The following is a 23,974-nucleotide window of genomic DNA, read 5'->3' on the forward strand; positions in this document are numbered from 1 at the left end:
TGTGCTTTTTCTTCTGATCCTTTGATGGAGATTAAAAATTTCCATATAAATTCAAAGAATGAAATAACACTCACTCTTAGCTTTTTTCTCCCCTTTAAATGCTCCAAACCAGTGTGGGTAGCAAATGTTCCTTGGCCCCCTCTGGTGGAAAACAAGTCAGTTCCCTTTGAAGAAATGACAAAGCATGGACAGCTGGGGGATTTTGGAGCCATGATATTTACACTATAGGCCAAACAGAACTGCCACTGCAAGAGTCAAGCAAACAAGCCTTGGCACACAGCCCTTTTAGGCAGAACCCTTTAAGGAGACCAGACAAGAATCTGAGGAGAGGACCTGAAGCAGTCCTGCCAGGTCCCACCTGCTTCTGCTGGGGCTCAGCAATCAGGTCAATTCTCATAATGCGGTTGGCCTAGCAGCACAATGGAGGACAAAATTACTCTTCCTGCATTGTACTCAAACTAGAGGTAGCTCAAAGCTGTGCCAAGAAGTGGGACAGGCCACTGTGACCCACTGTGAGCATCCTGACCTTGGGGCTGAAGATTAGCAGCTGGATCCACTGCCCTGGGCCCCGGCAACCTCACTTTTTCCCTTCCCTCTCATACACAGCCTTCCCAGAAACACCTGCCTCATGTCATAAAATTATAAGCTCCTAAGAAATAAGAAATCACAAAGGAGAACAACAGATTTGACTATCAGATGCAAACAAATAACTCCACCAAATAAAGAAAAAATAATTGTTACATACAGGACAAAAGATTAATATTTTTAATAGGTAAATAGATATAAATGTTCAAAAATATATAAAAATATTTTTAAGAAATAAATATTAAAAAAAGATGCAATTTCTCTCACAAATTAGCAGATTTAAAATAATTCTCATTAGTGATAAGGGTACTTCTCATACAATGTATAAACTGGTAAAATCTTTTCTGAAAAGTAATTGGCAATACATAACAAAGGTCTTGAAGACATTCTTATTATTTTATCCTATAATTCTATTTCTATAAATCTATCTTAAGGAAAATACATCATGCTCAATAAATATTTGCTGAATAAACAAAATAATCAGATAATAAAAAAGGATCTTTGCACAAAAAGGTATTCTTCTTAATGTTAAAAAATAGAGAACGACCAAATATCCAACAATGGAAGAACAATCACACACATATGTAATAGAATAGCATATAAGCAAAACTCTGATCGTAAAGAATTTTTTAATGACACAGCAAAATGCTCATGAAATAATACTGAATAAAGAAAGCAGAAAGCAGAGAGGGCAGACAGCAGAAGCAAGAAGAACTACAATCCTGCAGTTTGTGGAACAAAAACCATATTCACAGAAAGATAGACAAGATGAAAAGGCAGAGGGCTATGTACCAGATGAAGGAACAAGATAGAACCCCAGAAAAACAACTAAATGAAGTGGAGATAGGCAACCTTCCAGAAAAAGAATTCAGAATAATGATAGTGAAGATGATCCAGGACCTCGGAGAAAGAATGGAGGCAAAGATTGAGAAGATGCAAGAAATGTTTAACAAAGACCTAGAAGAATTAAAGAACAAACAAACAGAGATGAACAATACAATAACTGAAATGAAAAATACACTAGAAGGAATCAATAGCAGAATAACTGAGGCAGAAGAACGGATAAGTGACCTGGAAGACAGAATGGTGGAATTCACTGCCGCGGAACAGACTAAAGAAAAAAGAATGAAAAGAAATGAAGACAGCCTAAGAGACCTCTGGGACAACATTAAGTGCAACAACATTCGCATTATAGGGGTCCCAGAAGGAGAAGAGAGAGAGAAAGGACCCGAGAAAATATGTGAGGAGATTATAGTCAAAAACTTCCCTAACACGGGAAAGGAAATAGCCACCCAAGTCCAGGAAGTGCAGAGTCCCATGCAGGATAAACCCAAGGAGAAACACGCTGAGACACATAGTAATCAAATTGACAAAAATTAAAGAAAAATTATTGAAAGCAACAAGGGAAAAACAACAAATAACATACAAGGGAACTCCCATAAGGTTAACAGCTGATTTCTCAGCAGAAACTCTACAAGCCAGAAGGGAGTGGCATGACATATTTAAAGTGATGAAAGGGAAGAACCTACAACCAAGATTACTCTACCCAGCATGGATCTCATTCAGATTCGATGGAGAAATCAAAAGCTTTACAGACAAGCAAAAGCTAAGAGAATTCAGCACCACCAAACCAGCTCTACAGCAAATGCTAAAGGAACTTCTCTAAGTGGGAAACACAAGAGAAGAAAAGGACCTACAAAAACAAACCCAAAACAATTAAGAAAATGGTAGCAGGGACATACATATTGATAATTACCTTAAATGTGAATGGATTAAATGCTCCAACCAAAAGACACAGGCTTGCTGAATGGATACAAAAACAAGACCCATATATTTGCTGTCTACAAGAGACCCACTTCAGACCTAGGGACACATACAGACTGAAAGTGAGGGGATAGAAAAAGACACTCCATGCAAACGGAAATCAAAAGAAAGCTGGAGTAGAATACTCATATCAGATAAAATAGACTTTAAAATAAAGAATGTTACAAGAGACAAGGAAAGACACTACATAATGATCAAGGGATCAATCCAAGAAGAAGATGTAACAATTATAAATATATATGCACCCAACATAGGAGCACCTCAATACATAAGGCAAGTGCTGACAGCTATAAAAGAGGAAATCAACAGTAACACAGTAATAGTGGGGGACTTTAACACCTCACTTACACCAATGGACAGATCATCCAGACAGAAAATTAGTAAGGAAACACAAGCTTTAAATGACACAAGAGACCAGATAGATTTAGTTGATATTTATAAGATGTTCCATCCAAAAACAGCAGATTACACTTTCTTCTCAAGTGCACATGGAACGTTCTCCAGGATAGATCATATCTTGGGTCACAAATCAAACCTCAGTAAATTTAAGAAAATTGAAATCATATCAAGCATCTTTTCTGACCACAATGCTATGAGATTAGAAATCAATTACAGGGAAAAAAACGTAAAAAACACAAACACATGGAGGCTAACCAATACGTTACAAATAACCAAAAGATCACTGAAGAAATCAAAGAGGAAATAAAAAAATACCTAGAGACAAATGACAATGAAAACACGCCGATCCAAAACCTATGGGATGCAGCAAAAGCAGTTCTAAGAGGGAAGTTTATAGCAATGCAATCCTACCTCAAGAAACAAGAAAGATCTCAAATAAACAATCTAACCTTACACCTAAAGGAACCAGAGAAAGAAGAACAAACAAAACCCAAAGTTAGTAGAAGGAAAGAAATCATAAAGATCTGAGCAGAAATAAATGAAAAAGAAATGTAGGAAACAATAGCAAAGATCAATAAAACTAAAAGCTGGTTCTTTGAGAAGATAAACAAAATTGGTAAACCACTAGCCAGACTCATCAAGAATGAAAGGGAGAAGACTTAAATTAATAGAATTAGAAATGAAAAAGGAGAAGTAACAACTGACACTGCAGAAATACAAAGGATCATGAGAGATTACTACAAGCAACAATATGCCAATAAAATGGACAACCTGGAAGAAATGGACAAATTCTTAGAAAAGCACAACCTTCCTAGACTGAACCAGGAAGAAACAGAAAATATGAACAGACCAATCACAAGCACTGAAATTGAGAATGTGATTAAAAATCTTCCAACAAACGAAAGCCCAGGACCAGATGGCTTCACAGGCGAATTCTATCAAACATTTAGAGAAGAGCTAACACCTATCCTTCTCAAACTCTTCCAAAAAATTGCAGAGGAAGGAACACTCCCAAACTCATTCTATGAGGCCACCATCACCCTGATACCAAAACCAGACAAAAATACTGCAAAAAAAATAAAATTACAGACCAATATCACTGATGAATATAGATGCAAAAATCCTCAACAAAATTCTACCAAACAGAATCCAAGAATGCTTTAAAAGGATCATACACCATGATCAAGTGGGATTTATCCCAGGGATGCAAGGATTCTTCAATATACGCAAATCAATCAATGTGATACACCATATTAACAAATTGAAGAAGAAAAACTATATGATCATCTCAATAGGTGCAGAAAAAACTTTTGACAAAATTCAACACCCATTTATGATAAAAACTCTCCAGAAGGTGGGCATAGAGGGAACCTACCTCAACATAATAAAGGCCATATACAACAAACCCACAGCAAACATCATTCTCAGTGGTGACAAACTGAAAGCATTTCCTCTAAGATCAGGAACAAGACAAGGATGTCCACTCTCACCACTATTATTCAACATAGTTTTGGAAATCCTAGCCACAGCAATCAGAGAAGAAAAAGAAATAAAAGGAATACAAATTGGAAAAGTAAAACTGTCACTGTTTGCAGATGACATGATACTATACATAGAGAATCCTAAAGATGCCACCAGAAAACTACTAGAGCTAATCAATGAATTTGGTAAAGTCCCAGGATACAAAATTAATGCACAGAAATCTCTTGAATTCCTATACACTAATGATGAAAAATCTGAAAGAAAAATTAAGGAAACACTCCCATTTACCATTGCAACAAAAAGAATAAAATACCTAGGAATAAACCTACCTAGGGAGACAAAAGACCTGTATGCAGAAAACTATAAGACACTGATGAAAGAAATTAAAGATGATACCAACAGATGGAGAGATATACCATGTTCTTGGATTGGAAGAATCAATATTGTGAAAATGACTATACTACCCAAAGCAATCTACAGATTCAATGCAATCCCTATCAAATTACCAATGGCATTTTTTATAGAACTGGAACAAAAAATCTTAAAATTTGTATGGAGACACAAAAGACCCCAAACAGCCAAAGCAGTCTTGAAGGAAAAAACAGAGCTGGAGGCATCAGACTCCCTGACTTCAGAGTATACTACAAACCTACAGTAATCAAGACAATACGGTACTGGCCCAAAAACAGAAATATAGATCAATGGAACAGGACAGAAAGCCCAGAGATAAACCCACGCACCTATGGTCAACTAATCTATGACAAAGGAGGCAAGGATATACAATGGAGAAAAGACAGTCTCTTCAATAAGTGGTGTTGGGAAAACTGGACAGCTACATGTAAAGGAATGAAATTAGAACACTCCCTAACACCATACACAAAAATAAACTCAAAATGGATTAAAGACCTAAATGTAAGACCGGACACCATAAAACTCTTAGAGGAAAACATAGGCAGAACACTCTCTGACATAAATCACAGCAAGATCTTTTTTGATCCACCTCCTAGAGTAATGGAAATAAAAACAAAAATAAACAAATGGGACCTAATGAATCTTAAAAGCTTTTGCACAGCAAAGGAAAACATAAACAAGACGAAAAGACGACCTTCAGAATGGGAGAAAGTATTTGCAAATGAATCAATGGACAAAGGATTAATCTCCAAAATACATAAACAGCTCATGCAGCTCAATATTAAAAAAACAAACAACCCAATCCAAAAATGGGCAGAAGACCTAAATAGACATTTCTCTAAAGAAGACATACAGATGGCCAAGAAGCACATGAAAAGCTGCTCAACATCACTAATTTTTAGAGAAATGCAAATCAAAACTGCAATGAGGTATCACCTCACACCAGTTAGAATGGGCATCATCAGAAAATCTACGAACAACAAATGCTGGAGAGGGTGTGGAGAAAAGGGAACCCTCTTGCACTGTTGGTGGGAATGTAAATTGATACAGCCACTATGGAGAACCGTATGGAGGTTCCTTAAAAAAGAAAAATAGAATTACCATATGATCCAGCAATCCCACTACTGGGCATATACCCAGAGAAAACCATAATTCAAAGACACATGCACCCCAATGTTCACTGAAGCACTATTTACTATAGCCAGGTCATGGAAGCAACCTAAATGCCCATCGACAGATGAATGGATAAAGAAGGTGTGGTACATATATACAATGGAATATTACTCAGCCATAAAAAGGAACAAAATTGGGTCATTTGTAGAGACGTGGATGGATCTAGAGACTGTTATACAGAGTGAAGTAAGTCAGAAAGAGAAAAACAAATATCGTATATTAACGTAGATATGTGGAACCTAGAAAAATGGTACAGATGAACCAGTTTGCAGGGCAGAAATTGAGACACAGATGTAGAGAACAAACGTATGGACACCAAGAGGGGAAAGTGACTCGTGGGGGTGGGGATGGTGGTGTGATGAATTGGGAGATTGGGATTGACATGTATACACTAATATGTATAAAATGGATAACTAATAAGAACCTGCTGGGCTTCCCTGGTGGCGCAGTGGTTGAGAGTCTGCCTGCCAATGCAGGGGACACGGGTTCGAGCCCTGGTCTGGGAAGATCCCACATGCCGCCCGTGAGCCACAACTACTGAGCCTGCGCGTCTGCAGCCTGTGCTCCGCTACAAGAGAGGCCGCGACAGTGAGAGGCCCGTGCAACGCGATGAAGAGTGGCCCCCGCTCGCCGCAACTAGAGAAAGCCCTTGCACAGAAACGAAGACCCAACACAGCAAAAAATTTAAAAAAAAAAAAAAAAAAAAAAAGAACCTGCTGTATAAAAAAAATAAATAAAATAAAATTCAAAAATTCAGAAAAAAAGCAGAAAGCAGTTATTTCTACAGCACAATCTGAAGTGTGTATATGTATATATAAAAATAAATAAAATGATGGAAAGAAATACACTAAAATGTTTGCAATTATCTCACAGTAGCAGAATTATGGGTAGTATTTTTAAAATATTTTTTGAATCTTCCAAATTTCACAGTCATAGGCCATTCTTCCCTTACTTTCTGTGGCATCACTCTCTTGATCTGTTCCTATTTCTGATACCTCTTTCTTTGTTTCCCCTGAAATATTTGGTGTTTCTCAGGATTTTTCTTTTTGCCTGTATTTTTCTCACGCTATTCGTCTCCCTGAGATAGATCACTTGGTGGCTTCTTTGCAGCTCATTCCCAAATGTAGACCCATAGCCAAGACCTCTTTTCTTTAGTTTAGTCTCACATTTTCAACTGCCTGATGTACTCTGCCACCATTTAGATGACCCACAGGTACCTTAAACACAATGTTTAAAACTGAACCCATCATCTTTCTCCCAAACATGCTCCCCCCCACCCCAAACACTGATTACCTTGCTTAGTGATATGGAGATTCATTTAGTCACCCAAACCAGAAATGTGGTAATCATCTTGTTTCCTCCTCCTTCCTCCACTCCTCACATACAACCAGTCACCAAACACTGCTGATTTTATCTGCCAAATCTTTCAAAACTGTCAACTCTCCATCTCTACCGCTACTGCCTAGTCTAAGCCACTGTCATTATTTGCCTGGATTCCTTCAGCTGCTTTTAATTGGTTTCTCTTCCTCCAGTCTTACCTCTTGAAATCTATCCTTTATATTACAGACAGAACACCCTCTCTAAAGCACAATCTGATCATGTCTCTTCTTCCTTCAAACCACCCTCTGTGTTGCAGGCACAGTGATTTTTCTAAAGGATAAATCTGGTCTTATCTTCTTAAATTTATTTAATGCTCAAGATAGTGGTTACTTTTGTGTGTTGGGGGGATAGGTGCTTGAAGGGAGTGTCTGGAAACTGGGTAATGTTCTATTTTTTGACTTGAATAGTAGTTACAAGGGAGTGTTAACTTTGTGAAAATTTGTGGAGCCATAAGACTGCTCTCAAATACCATCTCTCCTTGGAAGGCTTTCATAACACTTGCAGGTTTCTGTACTCTCATAGCAAAGACAATTATATGTATTTTTTTTTAACATCTATAATTGCTTTACAATGGTGTGTCAGTTTCTGCTTTATAACAAAGTGAATCAGTTATACATATACATATGTCCCCATATCTCCTCCCTCTTGCATCTCCCTTCCTCCCACCCTCCCTATCCCACCCCTCTAGGTGGTCACAAAGTACCGAGCTGATCTCCCTGTGCTATGCGGCTGCTTCCCACTAGCTATCTATTTTACGTTTGGTAGTGTATATACGTCCATGCCACTCTCTCACTTTGTCCCAGCTTACCCTTCCCCCTCCCCGTATCCTCAAGTCCATTCTCTAGTAGGTCTGTATGTATTGTTTTTGAATCCATATCATGTGCGAGTTCCATGCTAGAAAATTAATATACATATCTCAAATTCTTACAGCAATCCTCATGGTAGGTATTATGGTCCTCATTTTATAAGTGAGGAAATCAAGGCTTAGAAAGGTTAGTTATCTTGCTTAAGGTTAACACAGCTTTTATAACTGGCAGAGCGGAAACTTACTCCACATCTATCTCAAAGCCTATGACTCTTTCCACTATACCATATTAACTAGTATCCCATGTTTTCTGCAACCACAGCACTTTCCACAGGATTTAAAATTTTCTGCTTACTGTCTCTCTACCAGTAAACAGTCAGTCAGTGCTAAATAAATATTTATTTGAATAAACGAATGAGTGAATGTGTGAATGATTGAGTGTAATCCCTCTAGGCCAGACAGCTGGCAATAATTTTTCCTTCTGATTTTTGGAGATAGGAAGCAGAGCTTTCCTGATTTGGAAATGTAATGAACTCTAAATACGTTTCTGTATTATTAATATTACTAGCATTAAAAAACCAACAGTTGAAAAAACACATGTTTTAGTTTAGTTCTGCTTAAATCTGTTATTTTTAGCATTTTGCCTTGATCTGTGATCAGGTCCTCCTTGTGGCTATAAGTTTTCAGGGGAAGTCTTAAAATTATGTCCATGGCAAACGGAAAAATTTGGCTACTTTTGCATTCTGGCTTTTCTGTCTTTGTAAGCAAATCAAAGAGACTTAAAATCCTCTAAACGTCTTCTACTTCAAGTCAGTCCTTCAAAATATTAGTTAGCAAAGAGGTAGAACAGAAAACCTACTTTTATAGGGCCTGGAACTCAAGTCTGCAGAGAATACTAAAGGCTTGGGTTTTCTTGCCTCTTCTCTCAGCAGAGCTGTAATTGGGAAGAAAAGGTGATTGCTGAGTTAACCCTATGCTTTGTTTTCAGTTTTTTTTTTCCTTCAAAGAAAACAGATATAATCTGGAAGAGTAAACAGGGAATTGTTTTAGATTAAAAGGTACTGACTTTAGAACCAAGTATTTGGTATACAGTATTCTGTGATATCCTTTTCCCCTTTTTAACAAAAATACTAAAAGCTTCTATAAGAATAAATTTTCAGTGTTGGTGCATATGTCTTGAGAAAGAAAAACAGGTTCAGATCCTACAGGCTGGAGAGACTGCTTAGGCTTAGGGCAATTCAACTAACATTTTATTCATTTGAATTTATTCACTGAGTACCCAAAATGTGCCAGGCATATTCTAGACAGTGGGGATATGACAGTGAAACAAAACAGGTAAATCCATGCCCTCATATGAAGTTGATGGTTTGGCTGCCTTTATATTTACTGAGCATCTCCTGTGTGTCACAAGATGAATCAGAGTTGGTTTTTGTCCTCAAGGGGTTCAAAAAAGTAGAAAAAACAGACATGCAAACTCAGTTTAATAGGATGCATGTAATAATTGAAGATTATACAAGATCAGAAGAGAGAATGATCTCATGCCTAATGGAGATAAGCACAGAATACTATGGTAGCACAGAGCAAGGGTATCTATTCTAAGTGGGGATGAAGGGAAAAAAACAGAAAAAACTTCCTAAAGGAGTAATACCTAGGTAAGCTTTAATGGATATTTAAGAATTTGTCAGAGAAGGAAGAAAGAAGGCAAGTACACCAGTTAAGCATTATACTTATAGGGAAATTATTTTTAAATCCTCACCAAACTAAACACATCTTTTCTTCTGGCTTTAGACTTTCTGGTTCCATATGATTCTTCTTCCTAGGAGTGCTTTAATTATAAATATTATGCCAGTTTAAAAGTCTTCTTTAAAAAGGTTATCTTTCCTACCATAATCTGGCCCATGGTCGCCTATGATAGCTTAGGCAAGGCTCAGCTGGGGGGCTTATATTTAAGTTAACTATGAGTCAATACAATGTGTTGCTAGGCCTTTGTCCCTTTTTCAGCAGCAAGTTATTTCCAGAAGTCTCAGAGATCAAAATGAATGTAACCAAGAAGTCCAGAGGAGACTACCCTAGTTTAATCTTGGTAGCACCTACATCTTCAGATGTCAGTACACAGCTACCACATAATAGCTCCAGTTAGAGGGTTATGTCAACCACAAATTCTTAGCTTAATTTTGTTCTGTTATTTAACTAAAGGATACTTCATGCAATCTCTAGGACATCTAAGGACAGGAAACCAAGTACAGCTAAGTCATATGGATGCTTGAACTGAACAGTAAGGAACCAAGGTTCCTGCCTATCTCCCATGGTCTCTCATTTCTGTTTCTTTTCTCTGCTTTCCTACACTGACTCACGGGTTTCTAGCCAGTCTATAACGTCATCTCGCGTGTGGCTTTAATTATCACCCTGATTCTGACCTTGTAACATGGCTGCCTATCCCCAATTCCTGACTTTAGTTTGTGGGGGCCATCCGTACTCCTCTGCATCCCTGTGTAGCTAAGACTAGGAAGCTGTGACTACTCTCTTATCCCCCCAGGTATGTGTGCACGTGTGTGTGTCTGTAACACAGAGACATCTGAGATATGTGGTAGATGTTGCTAGCAATCAACTCATCAACAGTGGCCAATTTTGTTGGGGTGCTGACTGTATGACACTGAGCAAATGACTTTAAGCCTCATTTCCCTCTTCTATAAATATGAAGATAATACCTAAATGAGAGAACTATTTTAAGGACTGAATGAAGTGTGAAAAGTACCCAGAATAGTATCTGGTACATGGTTGGTGCTCTGAAGGCCAAACCCTAAGACTGTATGTCCTGCACAGATGGATTGGGTTCAAACACTACAAGAGGTTAATTATAACTCTGGGTTTTTCTGAACAGGAAGGAAGTATTCAGTTTAATTCTTCCTTTTAAGAAGATTAATTTCCTCTAGGTCTCTTAAACAGCTAGCAGGTCTAGCAAGTTAGGAAAAGGGAGAGAAAGACAATTTTTTCTGGGTTTCTGTGGTAAAGGAAACCAGGACTAATTCTGGTATGAACTGCCTGTCTCTCCGGGCTTCAGCTCAGAGACCCAGCATATTGCTTCAGTTCTCTACAGGACCGGTCTCCTTTTGGAGCAACTCCTGCTAAGCCAAACAAAAAGTTCCTAAGAGGCGAGCTTCCTTAGGCTTAGATCAGATAACACTGTAAAAGAGGAGAAACTTTTAGCTCACCACTCAGCATCAAGAGCATCACAGTAACAATACTCAGTCTAAGCTCTGCTCTGGCTCTGGACATAAAATCCAAGACATTTTTGAATTAAAATTTTCAAGACAGTCTTTGGAACATCCATCTGTCATACTGCATTCAGAAATAGATAAAAAGGCCTTCTAAAGCATATATATGCATATCTTTTTATTTCTTTAAAGCAAAAAATAGAATCATATTACACTGAAAATACATGCTAATGCTGCAACTTGCTTTTTTTAGTAAATATATCTTGGAAATCTTTCCGTATCACCACACAGAGTTATACTTCATTCTTTTTAACAGTTGCACAATAATATAATTAATTACCCTGTTTAAACTGTTATAACTTTTCCCTGTTATGAAGGATGTTGCAAAGAACATTTTGCAATGAATATTTCCATACTCTTAAGTAAATATTTCTGTGGGATAGATTCTTCGGGAAAGAACTGCTTAGTCAAAGAGTATATAATTTTAAGTTTTGATAGGTATCATCAACTACCCTACAAAAAGTTTATGTAAAACAGTATAAGAGAATTTCCCCACAGCTTTACTAGCTTCATCACAAAATTTAAAAATCTTTGCCATACAATAAAGACAGTATTCTAAAACTGTTTAACATGCATTTTTATTTATAAGAGTAGGCATCTTTTCATATGTGTACTAGCTTTTTCTATGAACCAACTACCTATAACTTTTACCCATTTTTCTATTGAGTCATTACTCTTTTCCTTATTGATTTTAAAGTGTTCTTTGTAATGTGAGGAAACTAGTGTTTGGGCTATCCTGGTATTGCAAATATCCCCTCCCCCCACTTTTGTTGTTTATTTTTACACTATGTTTATTCGGTTTTATTTTCCCCTCACAATACAGAATTTAAAAACTTGTTATTAGTCAAACTTACCAACCCTCTTTTTTTTTTAAAATGGCTTCTAAGATTTATTTGATACTTAGAAAGCTTGAGTTAGTTCTAAGATCACATACTGATGAAGCTAAGTGCCTTAATGCACATGTAGACTAGCAGACATTCAGCAAAAGATATCAGCATCCAAGCCAAACAGTGGTATCCCTAAGGAAACTCCTGCCTCATCCTTATTACCTCAGGCACTACTCCTGGGTCCATGCATTACTTCAACTGGTAAATGTTGGGACGTGGCAATGCCAGTCACCAAATAACGATGCAGTCAGATTTGCAATTTAGAAAGTCCTCTGGTAGTTTTGTGGAGGATGGATTAAAAGGGGAGAGCCTGGAGGCAGAAGACTACCAAGGAGAATGCTATATTAAGCCAGTTGAGAAATGATGGACTGTTAGCTAAAAATCAATATTGAAATACATTACCTTATTAATTTCTGCCCAGTTCTAGTGATGGATTTTGCCACTAAAGTTAATCTGAACCACTGATGTTGGTTCAGCTCAAAAACCATTCAATCCCTTCCTCCCTCCCATTGCTGCTGGAGCATCTTTCTAAAGCATAGCCGTCATGACACTCCTGCTGCCTGAGGTGCCCTTTTCCCACTTATTAAGACTGGGGATCTCTGGCTTTTTTTTTTTTTTTTTTTCTCTTGTTTCGTAATGTAATTTTCTCAAGGTTACAGAGACTATGGCCTATAAGACTTTGTATTCATCTTGGTATCCTCAGCCCCCAACACAGCAGTTAGAATATATTTAGGTATATATTAAATGTCTGTTGCTTTGAATTTTAAAAAAATTGTGGTAAGTCCAATTCATTTTTTAAACTCTTAAAATCAATTTTTTTGTAAATTTAACTTACATATAATAAAATGTACCTACTTTAAACATACAGTTCAATGAGTTTTGTCAAATGTATACTACTGTAATCACTACTCCAAATCAAGATAGAGTACTTCCATCATCCCCCCCCCCAAATTCCCTTGTGCTTCTAGTATACTATTATACTACTCTACTATACTCTCATACTACTTAGCACATTTTATTGTAATAATTTAACCTGTCCCTCTCTCCCTAAACTGTGAGCAACTTGAAGGCAGAAACTCCATCTTTTTATCTTTAGCATCTAGCAACACAGTAGGTGATCAATGAAAAGTTCTTACTATGCAGCAACTACTGCGCTAAGCTCTTTACAAGTATTTTTCACAACCACCATGTGTCAGGTACAGTGTGTCCCAGATGAGCAAAGTGGGGTACAGAAAGGTAGACACCTGTCCAGGGTCACACAGCTCACTTACTAAACTTCTCTCGTCAAAGACAGTATAGGTTTTCTTTTCTCCACAGCTTTCCCTATAGTTTTTCTACTTAGTCAACTGCAGAAATACTCGTCTCTTCTCTAACTACTGATGTACAAAATTACTTCTGCTGTCTAAACTGTCACCACATCTCCTTTCCTTCCATTCACCAAGCATATATTGAATGCCTTACCAATCCAGGTAGGTATCTGATGTCAAGGAATTTGGGTGGAAGACATTAACATGTAGACAACTAGAAAAATATACAGGGCAGAATGTTAATTTTCATAGGTGAAACAAAGGATTGCTAAATCAGTCCTTTCTTGAAGCTATGTCTCCTAGGTTTACTTTTTCCTTTCCATCCCTAAAGGAGTCCTCATAGTCAGATTACTATAAATGCCTCTTACTTACCTTGAAAGAGTCTCTTTCCCATTCGGAATAGTCTATGTTCCCCTGCCAGGTTGAATCGTTGCTCATTCCATATGGGACTATTCTGTATAAAGACCTGTAACTCCCTGCTCAGCTGTTAAGGCCTTGTACACACTGCTCCCACCAACCTGTTCAATCCTATCTCTCAAAGCTTTGAGACATAACCTCCACTATTCCAGCCAGGAATAAAGAATCTCCCTCAAGTACCATTCTAATTTGTCCTGCTGTGCCTTTATACTTTTCTTAATTCTATATTGAAATTTACCAATTTTCAATATAATGCCTTTAATCCCAACAACTCTGAGAGGTAAAGGGTAGATGGGGCGAAGAAGAGATAAAGGTCTCTTTAACAGATCTTGAGATGGGGAGGTAGCGGAGCTGAGGCTCTGTATACTTCTTTATCACAGCAAGCTCTGGGAAAGTCCCATTTGGCAGAGCTTCTGGGCTGGAGCCACAGAATCACCAAATTTAGGCTTGCCCTGAAGGAACACACCACTGTACTACACTTGCCAGGTGTGGGAACTGCTAACTGGTGGTGGCCAAATGAGCTACAGCAGCCAGGATGAGGCTAGCTTTGTTGCAAAACTGTCTGCATGTCCAGACACCAAAAGCTACAATCCCATTTGGTAGTGTTAAGGAAGTATTGTTAGATTTTTTGAAGTGTGATAGTAATACTGAGGTATTTGTTTATGTTTTAGGGATATATACTGAAATATTTATAGATAATTACAACTGAAATAATTATAGATGAAATTATATCATGATGACTTGCTTTAAAATAAATCTGGTGTGACACTAGCAAGACTGGTGGTAGCAAATATAAAAAAAGATTGGCCATGAATTGGTGACTATTGAAGCTGTGTGATGGATACACGGGAGTTCATTACATCACTTTCTCTATTTTTGTATCTGTGTGAAATTTTCCATAGGAAAAAAATTTTTTTAAAAATCATGATCTCTACCACTATTGTATCCCCTCTCAGCATGTCAAGGGTAGGACCTATTTCACAGGATTTCATTTTCATTTGGGCATAAAAAATAAACCCTTTAGGGACTTCCCTGGTGGCGCAGTGGTTAAGACTCTGCGCTCCCAATGCAGGGGGCCTGGGTTCCATCCCTGGTCAGGGAACTAGATTCCACATGCATGCTGCAACTAAGAGTTCACATGCCACAACTAAGGAGCCCGCCTGCCACAACTAAGGAGTGGGTGAGCTGCAACTAAGGAGCCCGCGAGCTGAAACTAAGACCCAGAGCAACCAAATAAATACAAAATAAATAAATAAATAAATAAATAAATAAATAAATAAATAATAAACCTTTAATGGCAAAGAGTTAACTTCATTTTTATAATATGGATAGCCTAGACTGGTATGTGGAAAATGGGTCCTGGATCACTCTAATCTTGGTAGCAAGTTTCCTTGCTATTTAAAAAGCAAAGTCGCTACAATCCACTGTGGAGCTAAGGCTGTAAGTTCCATGAGGGCAGGGCCCATGTCTGCTTATTCACCATGGATCCCACAGTTGATCTAGCACAATGCCTGCTTCGTTACAGGTGCTTAATAAATATATGTTGATTGAATGAAAAAACAGAATACTTAATCAGAGGGGAGCAGGGCAATACTGTCCTGGTGAGAAAAAATAGAGAAACAATAACCCCTGGGAAAACTTTCCAGGAGTCCAGATGATTTGTTTCACCATTGGCTCTACATGGGCCTTTCTGTAGTGGTTGAGCAGGTGTTGTAGGCAGGTGAGGGTTAGGATGCTGCAAGAAATATTATACTGGGCATGGAGGAACAATTCCTCTTCCCCTTAATATTCCTGTATATATCCCCTTAATATTCCTGAGTTTAAGTGCATGCTTAGCACTTAAACTCTGGTTCTCAGACTCCCTTCCCCAGCTGGTCTGAGGGAACTTGCTGCTGTGGTACCAGCCTGATTGCTTTCCAGTCTACCAGTACTATTCAAGGCAGAAACTTATCCAGCAGCCATCAAGGAAGACTAGCTGCTCCTCTTCTTAACCATGCAGTTATTACATCTTTTCCTTCCTCTTCCTCTGAGGACTCTAGTTGCATTTCCTATCAAAAATCCTTGAGATCAACCACAAAAGGAAGTTTTCTCTCTGGAAATCCACGTCCTATGATCTGCCAGACACAGTCTCTGGGAAGTATTTAAGGCCCACAGTTCTGTTATCAAAGCAAAATCAGGGAAAGCACCAAATTTTGTTTCTCTGCATTCATGAAACTTTAATCGATGTGAAGGACTTTTCCAAAATTGGAGGAAAACTTGCTCTTCTTTCTTTCCTCCTCTTGGGTATAAGTGTCTGGCCCTTTGCTAAGAGGGCCCATCTATAGGATAATTGCCTAGGGAAAGGACATCTGCTTGGAGACAAATAACACCAGAGCTGAGGAGCTCACCCTTGCAGAAGGAAGGAAGAAGAGCCTGAAACTGCAGAAAGATGCTTTGTAAGTTACTATTAGTTTTATACAAATAAATTACTGGTTTATCATAGCACAGGTCCCCAAAATACAAGCAGGAGACTCTGGTACAGACGAAATAACAGTATGCTGTAACATGAATTCATTTCTATAACAAACTGTGTTATTTATATAACTGGTTATTGTCAAGGTTTAAAACTGTTAATTAAGTCACAGGGTAGCTTAAGTGCTGTGGGTTTGACTCTACCCCCCTCCTTCTTACTTATTTTCCATTAGGAAGTCCACAACGTATTTTTTCAAGCAGTAGAGATGGGCGTCCACAAGGCCTGTGTGGAAACGTATTCTAGGGTGCCTGCGAAAAGAATAAGAGAGGAAAGGGTCACATGAGTTCTACCCTATTATTAGGTAGTAGGCATTAGAAAACTTATAAGGGTGAGAGCCATGCTGCCTACACCCAACTCTGGGAAGACCAAGAAGGTGGATATCGGCTCTGATCCTACCACAGAAAAGGTCTTCTCTTTATATAAGCCCTATCTCACAGTTTATGAGGTCTTCAGGCTTCCAAAGACATTGAAAATTGGTGAGCCATCAAATCATTGACAAGTCATTCTTCTATTTTACTACAAATTCCTACCCACAATTCTTGTAACTGACATTTTCCTGCTTCTACTCCAACTGCCCCACTTCCTGCAGGCCATACTTGAGCCACACTTTCCTCTAGTATTTGGCATGTATTACTCCATGTTCATAGAAGATGAAGTAAAATTCTATGAATACTTTCTAAGTTCCTACTCTTAATTATTCATTAGGGCTCTCCTCAGGTATACTCCCTCTAGAAAACCTTCCCTGACAACCCAAATTTGTGTTCCCACAACACTTGGTGCCCATCTCTACTAGATAACTTACCATACAGTAAAGTAACAGCTTACTTACTTATGCTCTTTCCCACTAGACTAATAAAAGTTCCCTGAGGGCAGAGATTTATTTTTATAGTCTTAGCATTTAGCATTGTACCTCACACAGAATAAATATTTAATAGATAGTTGTTGAATAGACAAAGACATGAATAAATTAGGTCAAATTAAGGCATCTGCCTAGTTGCTATTTAGTCTGCCATCTTTGGTTTCAGCCTTAAGAAATGTCATGCTTATAATATAATGTTCAAGGTCATTTTATTTAATAAAATAAATAAAAGATAGCTGAAGGAGAGGAGGGGAGGAGTAGGGTGGAAAAATGGCAATTCCAATCATAGCTGCCTGGTTGTCATCCTTCTTCTACTCTGTGTTACTCTGCTTTGACTGGCTTATAGTCTTAAGGAAAATTATTCTCATGGGATCTAGATACCCTAGAAGTAATTTATCAAATAGATTAAGGTACACCACCCTGGGCTTCCACTCTTTTGGAAGAAGGGGGAACAAAATGCTTCCAAAAGAGCAAGAGAAGAGTCAGATTTCAGATCTCACACCCATAACCTACACAATCCCACTAAGCCAATTAATGTATACAATGAGGATGAAGAAGAAAGTAGAAGATATATCCCAATTCTAACTTCCTGAGAGTCTTGAGTTCTAAGAAATTCTTCAGGAAATAGAATTTTGCAAATGTGAATGTGGCTACTTGCCTTGTGGTGCCCGGGTTTCATCTGAAGTTCACACCCTGTTAATTCTATCCCTTGATCTAACCAATCTGGAAAGTTGAACTCTCCTGTTCAGTTCCTTGGTTTACAAATTCCTTGAATCATTCAACATACTCTACTTAAATTATTTCGTCCTTGCAACTACCTCATGAAGTAGATATATTACTCTCATATTTATAGCTGAAGTCAACTTGTATCATATACCCGGGAAAGGAATAACTTAAAAGTTTGAGTAATCATCTTCTAAACTGTTACCAGTCCCTAGCTCATATGGCACTAACATTCATACAGCATTTTACAGTTTATAAACTTTTTTTCAGCTTTTTACTCTCATCACATAAAGTAGGTAAAACCAGAAAGTTCTTGCATTAAAAAAAATTTCCAAAAATTTAGCTGGTATAATCAAGGCTAGAGATTTAGCTACAAATCTGGAATACAATGAAGGAACAGAGACAGGCAATTCAGAGATTTTTTTTCTTTCGCATTAAATTTGTATTGAACGTGAATCTTGGGACCGGGAGATCAATGCCATTTAAGTTGCCAAAAAGGTTGGTTCCTTATTTTATTTTTTCCCATTTAATTTTTTTTTTTAATAAATTTTATTTATTTTATTTTTGGCTGTGTTGGGTCTTTGTTGCTACGCGCGGGCTCTTCTCTGGTTGCAGCGAGCAGGGGCTACTCTTTGTTGCAGTGCATGAGCTTCTCATTGTGTTGCCTTCTCTTGTTGTGGAGCATGGGCTCTAGGCGTGCGGGCTTCAGTAGTTGTGGCATGTGGGCTCAGTAGTTGTGGCACACGGGCTTAGTTGCTCCGAGGCATGTGGGATCTTCCTGGAACAGGGCTTGAACTCGTGTCCCCTGCATTGGCAGGCAGATTCTTAACCACTGCACCACCAGTGAAGCCCCCATTTAATTGTTTTTAAATGGTATTAGAAATAAGAATTGATATTTTAAAAGAAAACAAAATAAACAATACCAAAAAAACCTCAAAGAGGCACCGGCAAGATCCGGGTAACTGGTTGATTGCTCTGGGCCAGGAAGATGTTTTGGATTTGTATAAAATAAAGTAAGAAATCAGTAAATGGAAATGATAAGACATTTAGAAATAGTTAAAATTTTATGTTTAAAAAAATAATTTAAAACAAGTTGCCAACCATAGAAAAAGCTTATTACAATAAAAATAATATATATATATGAAAAATTTGTGGGAATCCTTTCAGTGATGAAAACCCAGAGGAATGGTATAAAATTTTTAATCTTCAAAGTCTATAGGATCTTTGAAAACTCCCTAAGAAGCTTTTTCTTCTCTTCATCTAACATAAAAGGAATTTTAAAAATGCTTTTAAAAAGGTCTATTATAAAAAAAGAAAAGGAGAGTGGAGAAGAAAAGATCTTAGAAAAGCAGAACAAATAATGGACAAAAATTTAAAAGTCTAGAAAACCTAGGACAATATAAGCCATTAGGATGATTTTTATAGACCTATTTTTAAAATAGTAAGTTGTATATTTTAGAATTTTAATTTGTAATGTTTAAAATTTAAGGGAAATCAAGCATCTTTTTTTTTTTTTTTTTTTTAATTTATTTATTTATTTATTTATTTTTGGCTGTGTTGGGTCTTCGTTTCTGTGCGAGGGCTTTCTCCAGTTGCGGCAAGCGGGGGCCACTCTTCATCGCGGTGCGCGGGCCTCTCACTATCGCGGCCTCTCTTGTTGCGGAGCACAGGCTCCAGACGCGCAGGCTCAGTAGTTGTGGCTCACGGGCCTAGTTGCTCCGCGGCATGTGGGATCTTCCCAGACCAGGGCTCGAACCCGTGTCCCCTGCATCGGCAGGCAGACTCTCAACCATTGCGCCACCAGGGAAGCCCCAAGCATCGTTTTATGATCTTAAGAACAGGAATACCAATTTTTAAAGCAAGGAACAAAACCAATAGGTATTAATTATGACAATTATTAATAATATTATTTTAGAATAAATGAGGAATGTATACATGAAATAAATATTGGGAACGATGCAAGGATAAGCATTTACTGTTTAACTGCAAAGATCAATGGCTTTTAAAGTATCTTCATAAAAGTCCTTAGCTGGTCTGTATAATTTACTATTTTAACCATTTTCAAGTGTATAGTTCTGTGGCATTAACTACATTCACATTGTAGTGCAACTGTCACCAACATCCATCTCCAGCACTTTCTCATCTTCCCCAGTTGAAATTCTGTATCCATTAAACACTAACTCCCCATTCCCTTCTTCCTCCTAGCCCCTTGCAACCACCATTCTACTTTATGTCTTTATGATTCTGACTACTCTAGGAATCTCATATAAGAAGAAGCATACAATATTTGTTTGTCCTTCTTGTGACTGGCTTATTTCACTTAGCATAACGTCTTTACAATTTATCTATATTGGAGCATGTGTCAAAATTTCCTTCCTTTTGAACTCTGGATAATATTTCATTGTATGTATGTACCACATTTTCTTTATCGATTCATCTGTCTATGGATACTTGAGTTGCTTCCACTTTTTGGTTATTGTGAATAATGCTGCTATGAACATGAGTGTACAAATATCAATTTAAGTCTCTGCTTTCACACACACATTTCTTAAATTTTTATCATGGAAAATTTCAAACATACACAAAATAAGAGAAAAACATAATAAATTCCCATGTGCGCACCAAGTAGTTTCAACAATTATCAACGTTTTCTAATCTTTTAAAATTTTTTGCTGTAGTATTTATTATGGGTTAAATTGTGTCCCCCCAAAAGATGCTGAAGTCCTAACCCATAGTACCTGTGAATATGACCTTATTTGGAAATATGACGTCTGTAGATGATCAAGTTAAGGTTAGGTCATTAGAGGGCCCCTAATGCAGTATGACTAGTACCCTTATAAAGGGGAAATCTGAACACAGAGACAGACATGCTTAGAGGGAAGACAATATAAAGACACGAGGAGAATGCTATCTATAAGCCAAGGATGCCTGAGGTTACCAGAAGCTAGGAGAGATGGGTGGAACAGATTCTCCCTCATAGACCTCAGAAGGAACCAACCCTGCCAATACATTGATTTCAGATTTCTAGCCTCAAGAACTGTTAAGACAATAAACTTCCGTTGTTCTAGGCCACCCAGCTTATGGAGCTTTGTTATAGCAAACTAATATAGTATTTTAAAGCATATTCCAGACATAATGTCATTTTACTGTGAATATTCCAGTATGTGTAGTATGCATTGCCAACTGATAAGGACTTTGAAATATAATCACTACGTCATTATTACACCTAATAAAATGATCAACGACTTCATAATGTCATCTAATATCCAATCCAAATTCAAATTTGTCTTTTCACAGTTAGTCTGTCTGAATCAGGATTCAATCAAAGCCTCACAATGTATTTGGCAATTTCATTTTTAAAAAGTTCCCCTTCCTGGGACTTCCCTAGTGGCACAATGGTTAAGAATCCGTCTGCCAATGCAGAGGACATGGGTTGGAGCCCTGGTCCGAGAAGATCCCACATGCCACGGAGCAACTAAGTCTGTGAGCCACAACTACTGACCCTGTGCTCTAGAGCCTGCTTGCCTAGAGCCTGTGCTCCGCAACAAGAGAAGCCACCACAATGAGAAGCCCGTGCACCACAACAAAGAGTAGCCCCTGCTCACCGCAACTAGAGAAAGCCCGCGTGTAGCAACTAAGACCCAATGCAGCCAAAAAAAAAAAAAAAAAAAAAGTTCCCCTTCCTTATTCCGCTGACAAGCCATATGATTAGAGAGGGCGGATCACCTGTCTTGTAGAATACTCCATGTTCTAAATTTGGCTGGTTGCTTTGTTGGAGTGTCTTTTTTTAACAGCTTTATTGATGTATAATTTATATACCATAAAATTCACCTTTTTTTAAAAAATTAATTAATTAATTAATTTATTTATGGCTGTGTTGGGTCTTCGTTTCTGTGTGAGGGCTTTCTCCAGTTGCGGCAAGTGGGGGCCACTCTTCATCGCGGTGCGCGGGCCTCTCGCCACCGCGGCCTCTCTTGTTAAGGAGCACAGGCTCCAGACACGCAGGCTCAGCAATTGTGGCTCACGGGCCTAGTCACTCCGCGGCATGTCGGATCCTCCCAGACCAGGGCTTGAACCCGTGTCCCCTGCATTGGCAGGCAGATTCTCAACCACTGCACCACCAGGGAAGCCCAATTCACCTGTTTTAGGTGTACAACTGAACGAGTTTTAGAAAATTTACAGAGCTGTACAACTATCACCACAATCCAGTTATAGAACATTTCTATCACCTAAATAAAATCTCACATGACTGTTTGCAACCAATAAATCCCCTCTCACCCTCAGTTTCAGACAATCACTAATCTGCCTCCTATCTCTATAGATTTGCCTTTCCTGTTTTTTAAAAACTTATTATAGGGACTTCCCTGGTGATCCAGTGGGTAAGACTCCACACTCCCAGTGCAGGGGGCCCAGGTTCGATCCCTGGTTGGGGAACTAGATCTGCATATGTGCCGCAACTAAGAGTCTGCATGCCACAACTAAAAGATCCCACATGCCTCAATGAAGATCTGTGTGCTGCAACTAAGACCCAGCGCAGCCAAAATAAATAAATAAATATTAAAAAAAATTATTACAGCCATTCTAGTGGGTGTGAAATAGCATCTCGTTGTTTAAATCTACATTTCTTTAGTGACTAACAATATTGAGAATCTTTTTATATTCTTATTAGCCATTTGTATATTTTCTTTGGTGAAGTGTCCATTAAAATCTTTTGCCTATTTTGAAATTGGGTTGTTTATCATCTCCTTGAATTCTAAAAGTCCTTATGTTTTTATTTTCTTAATGGTATCTTTTGAGGTATGAATGGTGACTTTAATTTTGAGGATATAAAATTTATCAATCCTTCTTTTATGAATTATGTTATTGGTGTTTTAACTAAGAATTCTTTCCCTAACCCAATTTCACAAAGATTTTTTTCTAAAACTTTTACAGTTTTAGCTCTTACATTAGGTCTGTAATCCATTTTCATTTTTGTGTATGGAGAGAGGTTAGGGTCTAAATTAATTTTTTTGCATGTGAATATCAAATTGTCCCAGCACCATCTGTGTAAAATACTATCCTTTGCTCATTAAGTTGTTTTGACTTTTCTGGTGAAATTCAATTGACCATAAATGTAAGGGTATATTTTTGCACTCTCAATTCTGTCCCACTGCTCTATATGTCTATCCTTATGCCAGTACCATACTGTCTTGATTACTATAGCTTTATAGCAAGTTATGAATTGGAGAAGTATGAGTTCTTCAACTTTTTTGTTCTTTTTCAAAAGTGTTTTAGTTATTCTGGGTCCTCCAAATTTGCACATAACATTTAGGATCAACTTGTCAATTTCTACAAAAACTTTACTGGGATTCTGACGGGTTTGTGTTGAATCTAAAGATCAGTTGGGGAGAAATGCCATCTTAACAATATTGAGTTGGGATTAACATATATACACTGCTATACATAAAATAGATAACCAATAAGGACCTACTGTACAGCACAGGGAACTATACTACATATATATAACTGAATTACTGTGCTGTACACCTGAAACTAAAATTAACTATACGTCAATAAAAAAATAAAAAATAAAAATATTAACCTTAAAAGAAAAAACCCCCAATATTGAGTCTTCCAATCCAGAAACACTGGAATGTGTTTTCATATACTTAAACTTTATTTCTCTTGCCTTTTGCCTCATTGCAGCCAAGAAAGCAAGATGGTTCACCAGCAGCTCTACTGGAGCCATCCAAAAAAATTCGGCCAGGGTTCTCGCTCTTGCCGCATCTGCTCAAATCGGCACAGTACAATCCAGAAATATGGCCTCAATATGTGCCGCCAGCGTTTCCTTTAGTACATGAAGGACATCAGCTTCATTAAGTTGGACTAAGTGAACTTCCTTGAATGGGTCATCCAGGACATCTACCTTATGCAGAAACAATGCTAGCTCTTTGTA

At 37.9% G+C, this 23,974-nt stretch overlaps 1 protein-coding gene and 1 pseudogene across 1 annotated transcript in view; one reads left to right on the forward strand and one right to left on the reverse strand.

The window, feature by feature from the left end:
- Positions 1-23,974, reverse strand: part of EIF2B3 (eukaryotic translation initiation factor 2B subunit gamma) — a 157,849-nt gene that overhangs the window by 32,125 nt on the left and 101,750 nt on the right. The window contains exon 6 of the mRNA XM_007164563.3: positions 16,616-16,705. Within this exon, the coding sequence (XP_007164625.1) occupies positions 16,616-16,705 (90 nt within the window). The remainder of the gene's footprint in view (positions 1-16,615; positions 16,706-23,974) is intronic.
- On the forward strand, positions 23,729-23,908 carry LOC114236462 (40S ribosomal protein S29-like; annotated as a pseudogene).

Source organism: Balaenoptera acutorostrata, chromosome 1, assembly GCF_949987535.1.
Source record: "Balaenoptera acutorostrata chromosome 1, mBalAcu1.1, whole genome shotgun sequence".
Lineage (NCBI taxonomy): Eukaryota > Metazoa > Chordata > Mammalia > Artiodactyla > Balaenopteridae > Balaenoptera > Balaenoptera acutorostrata.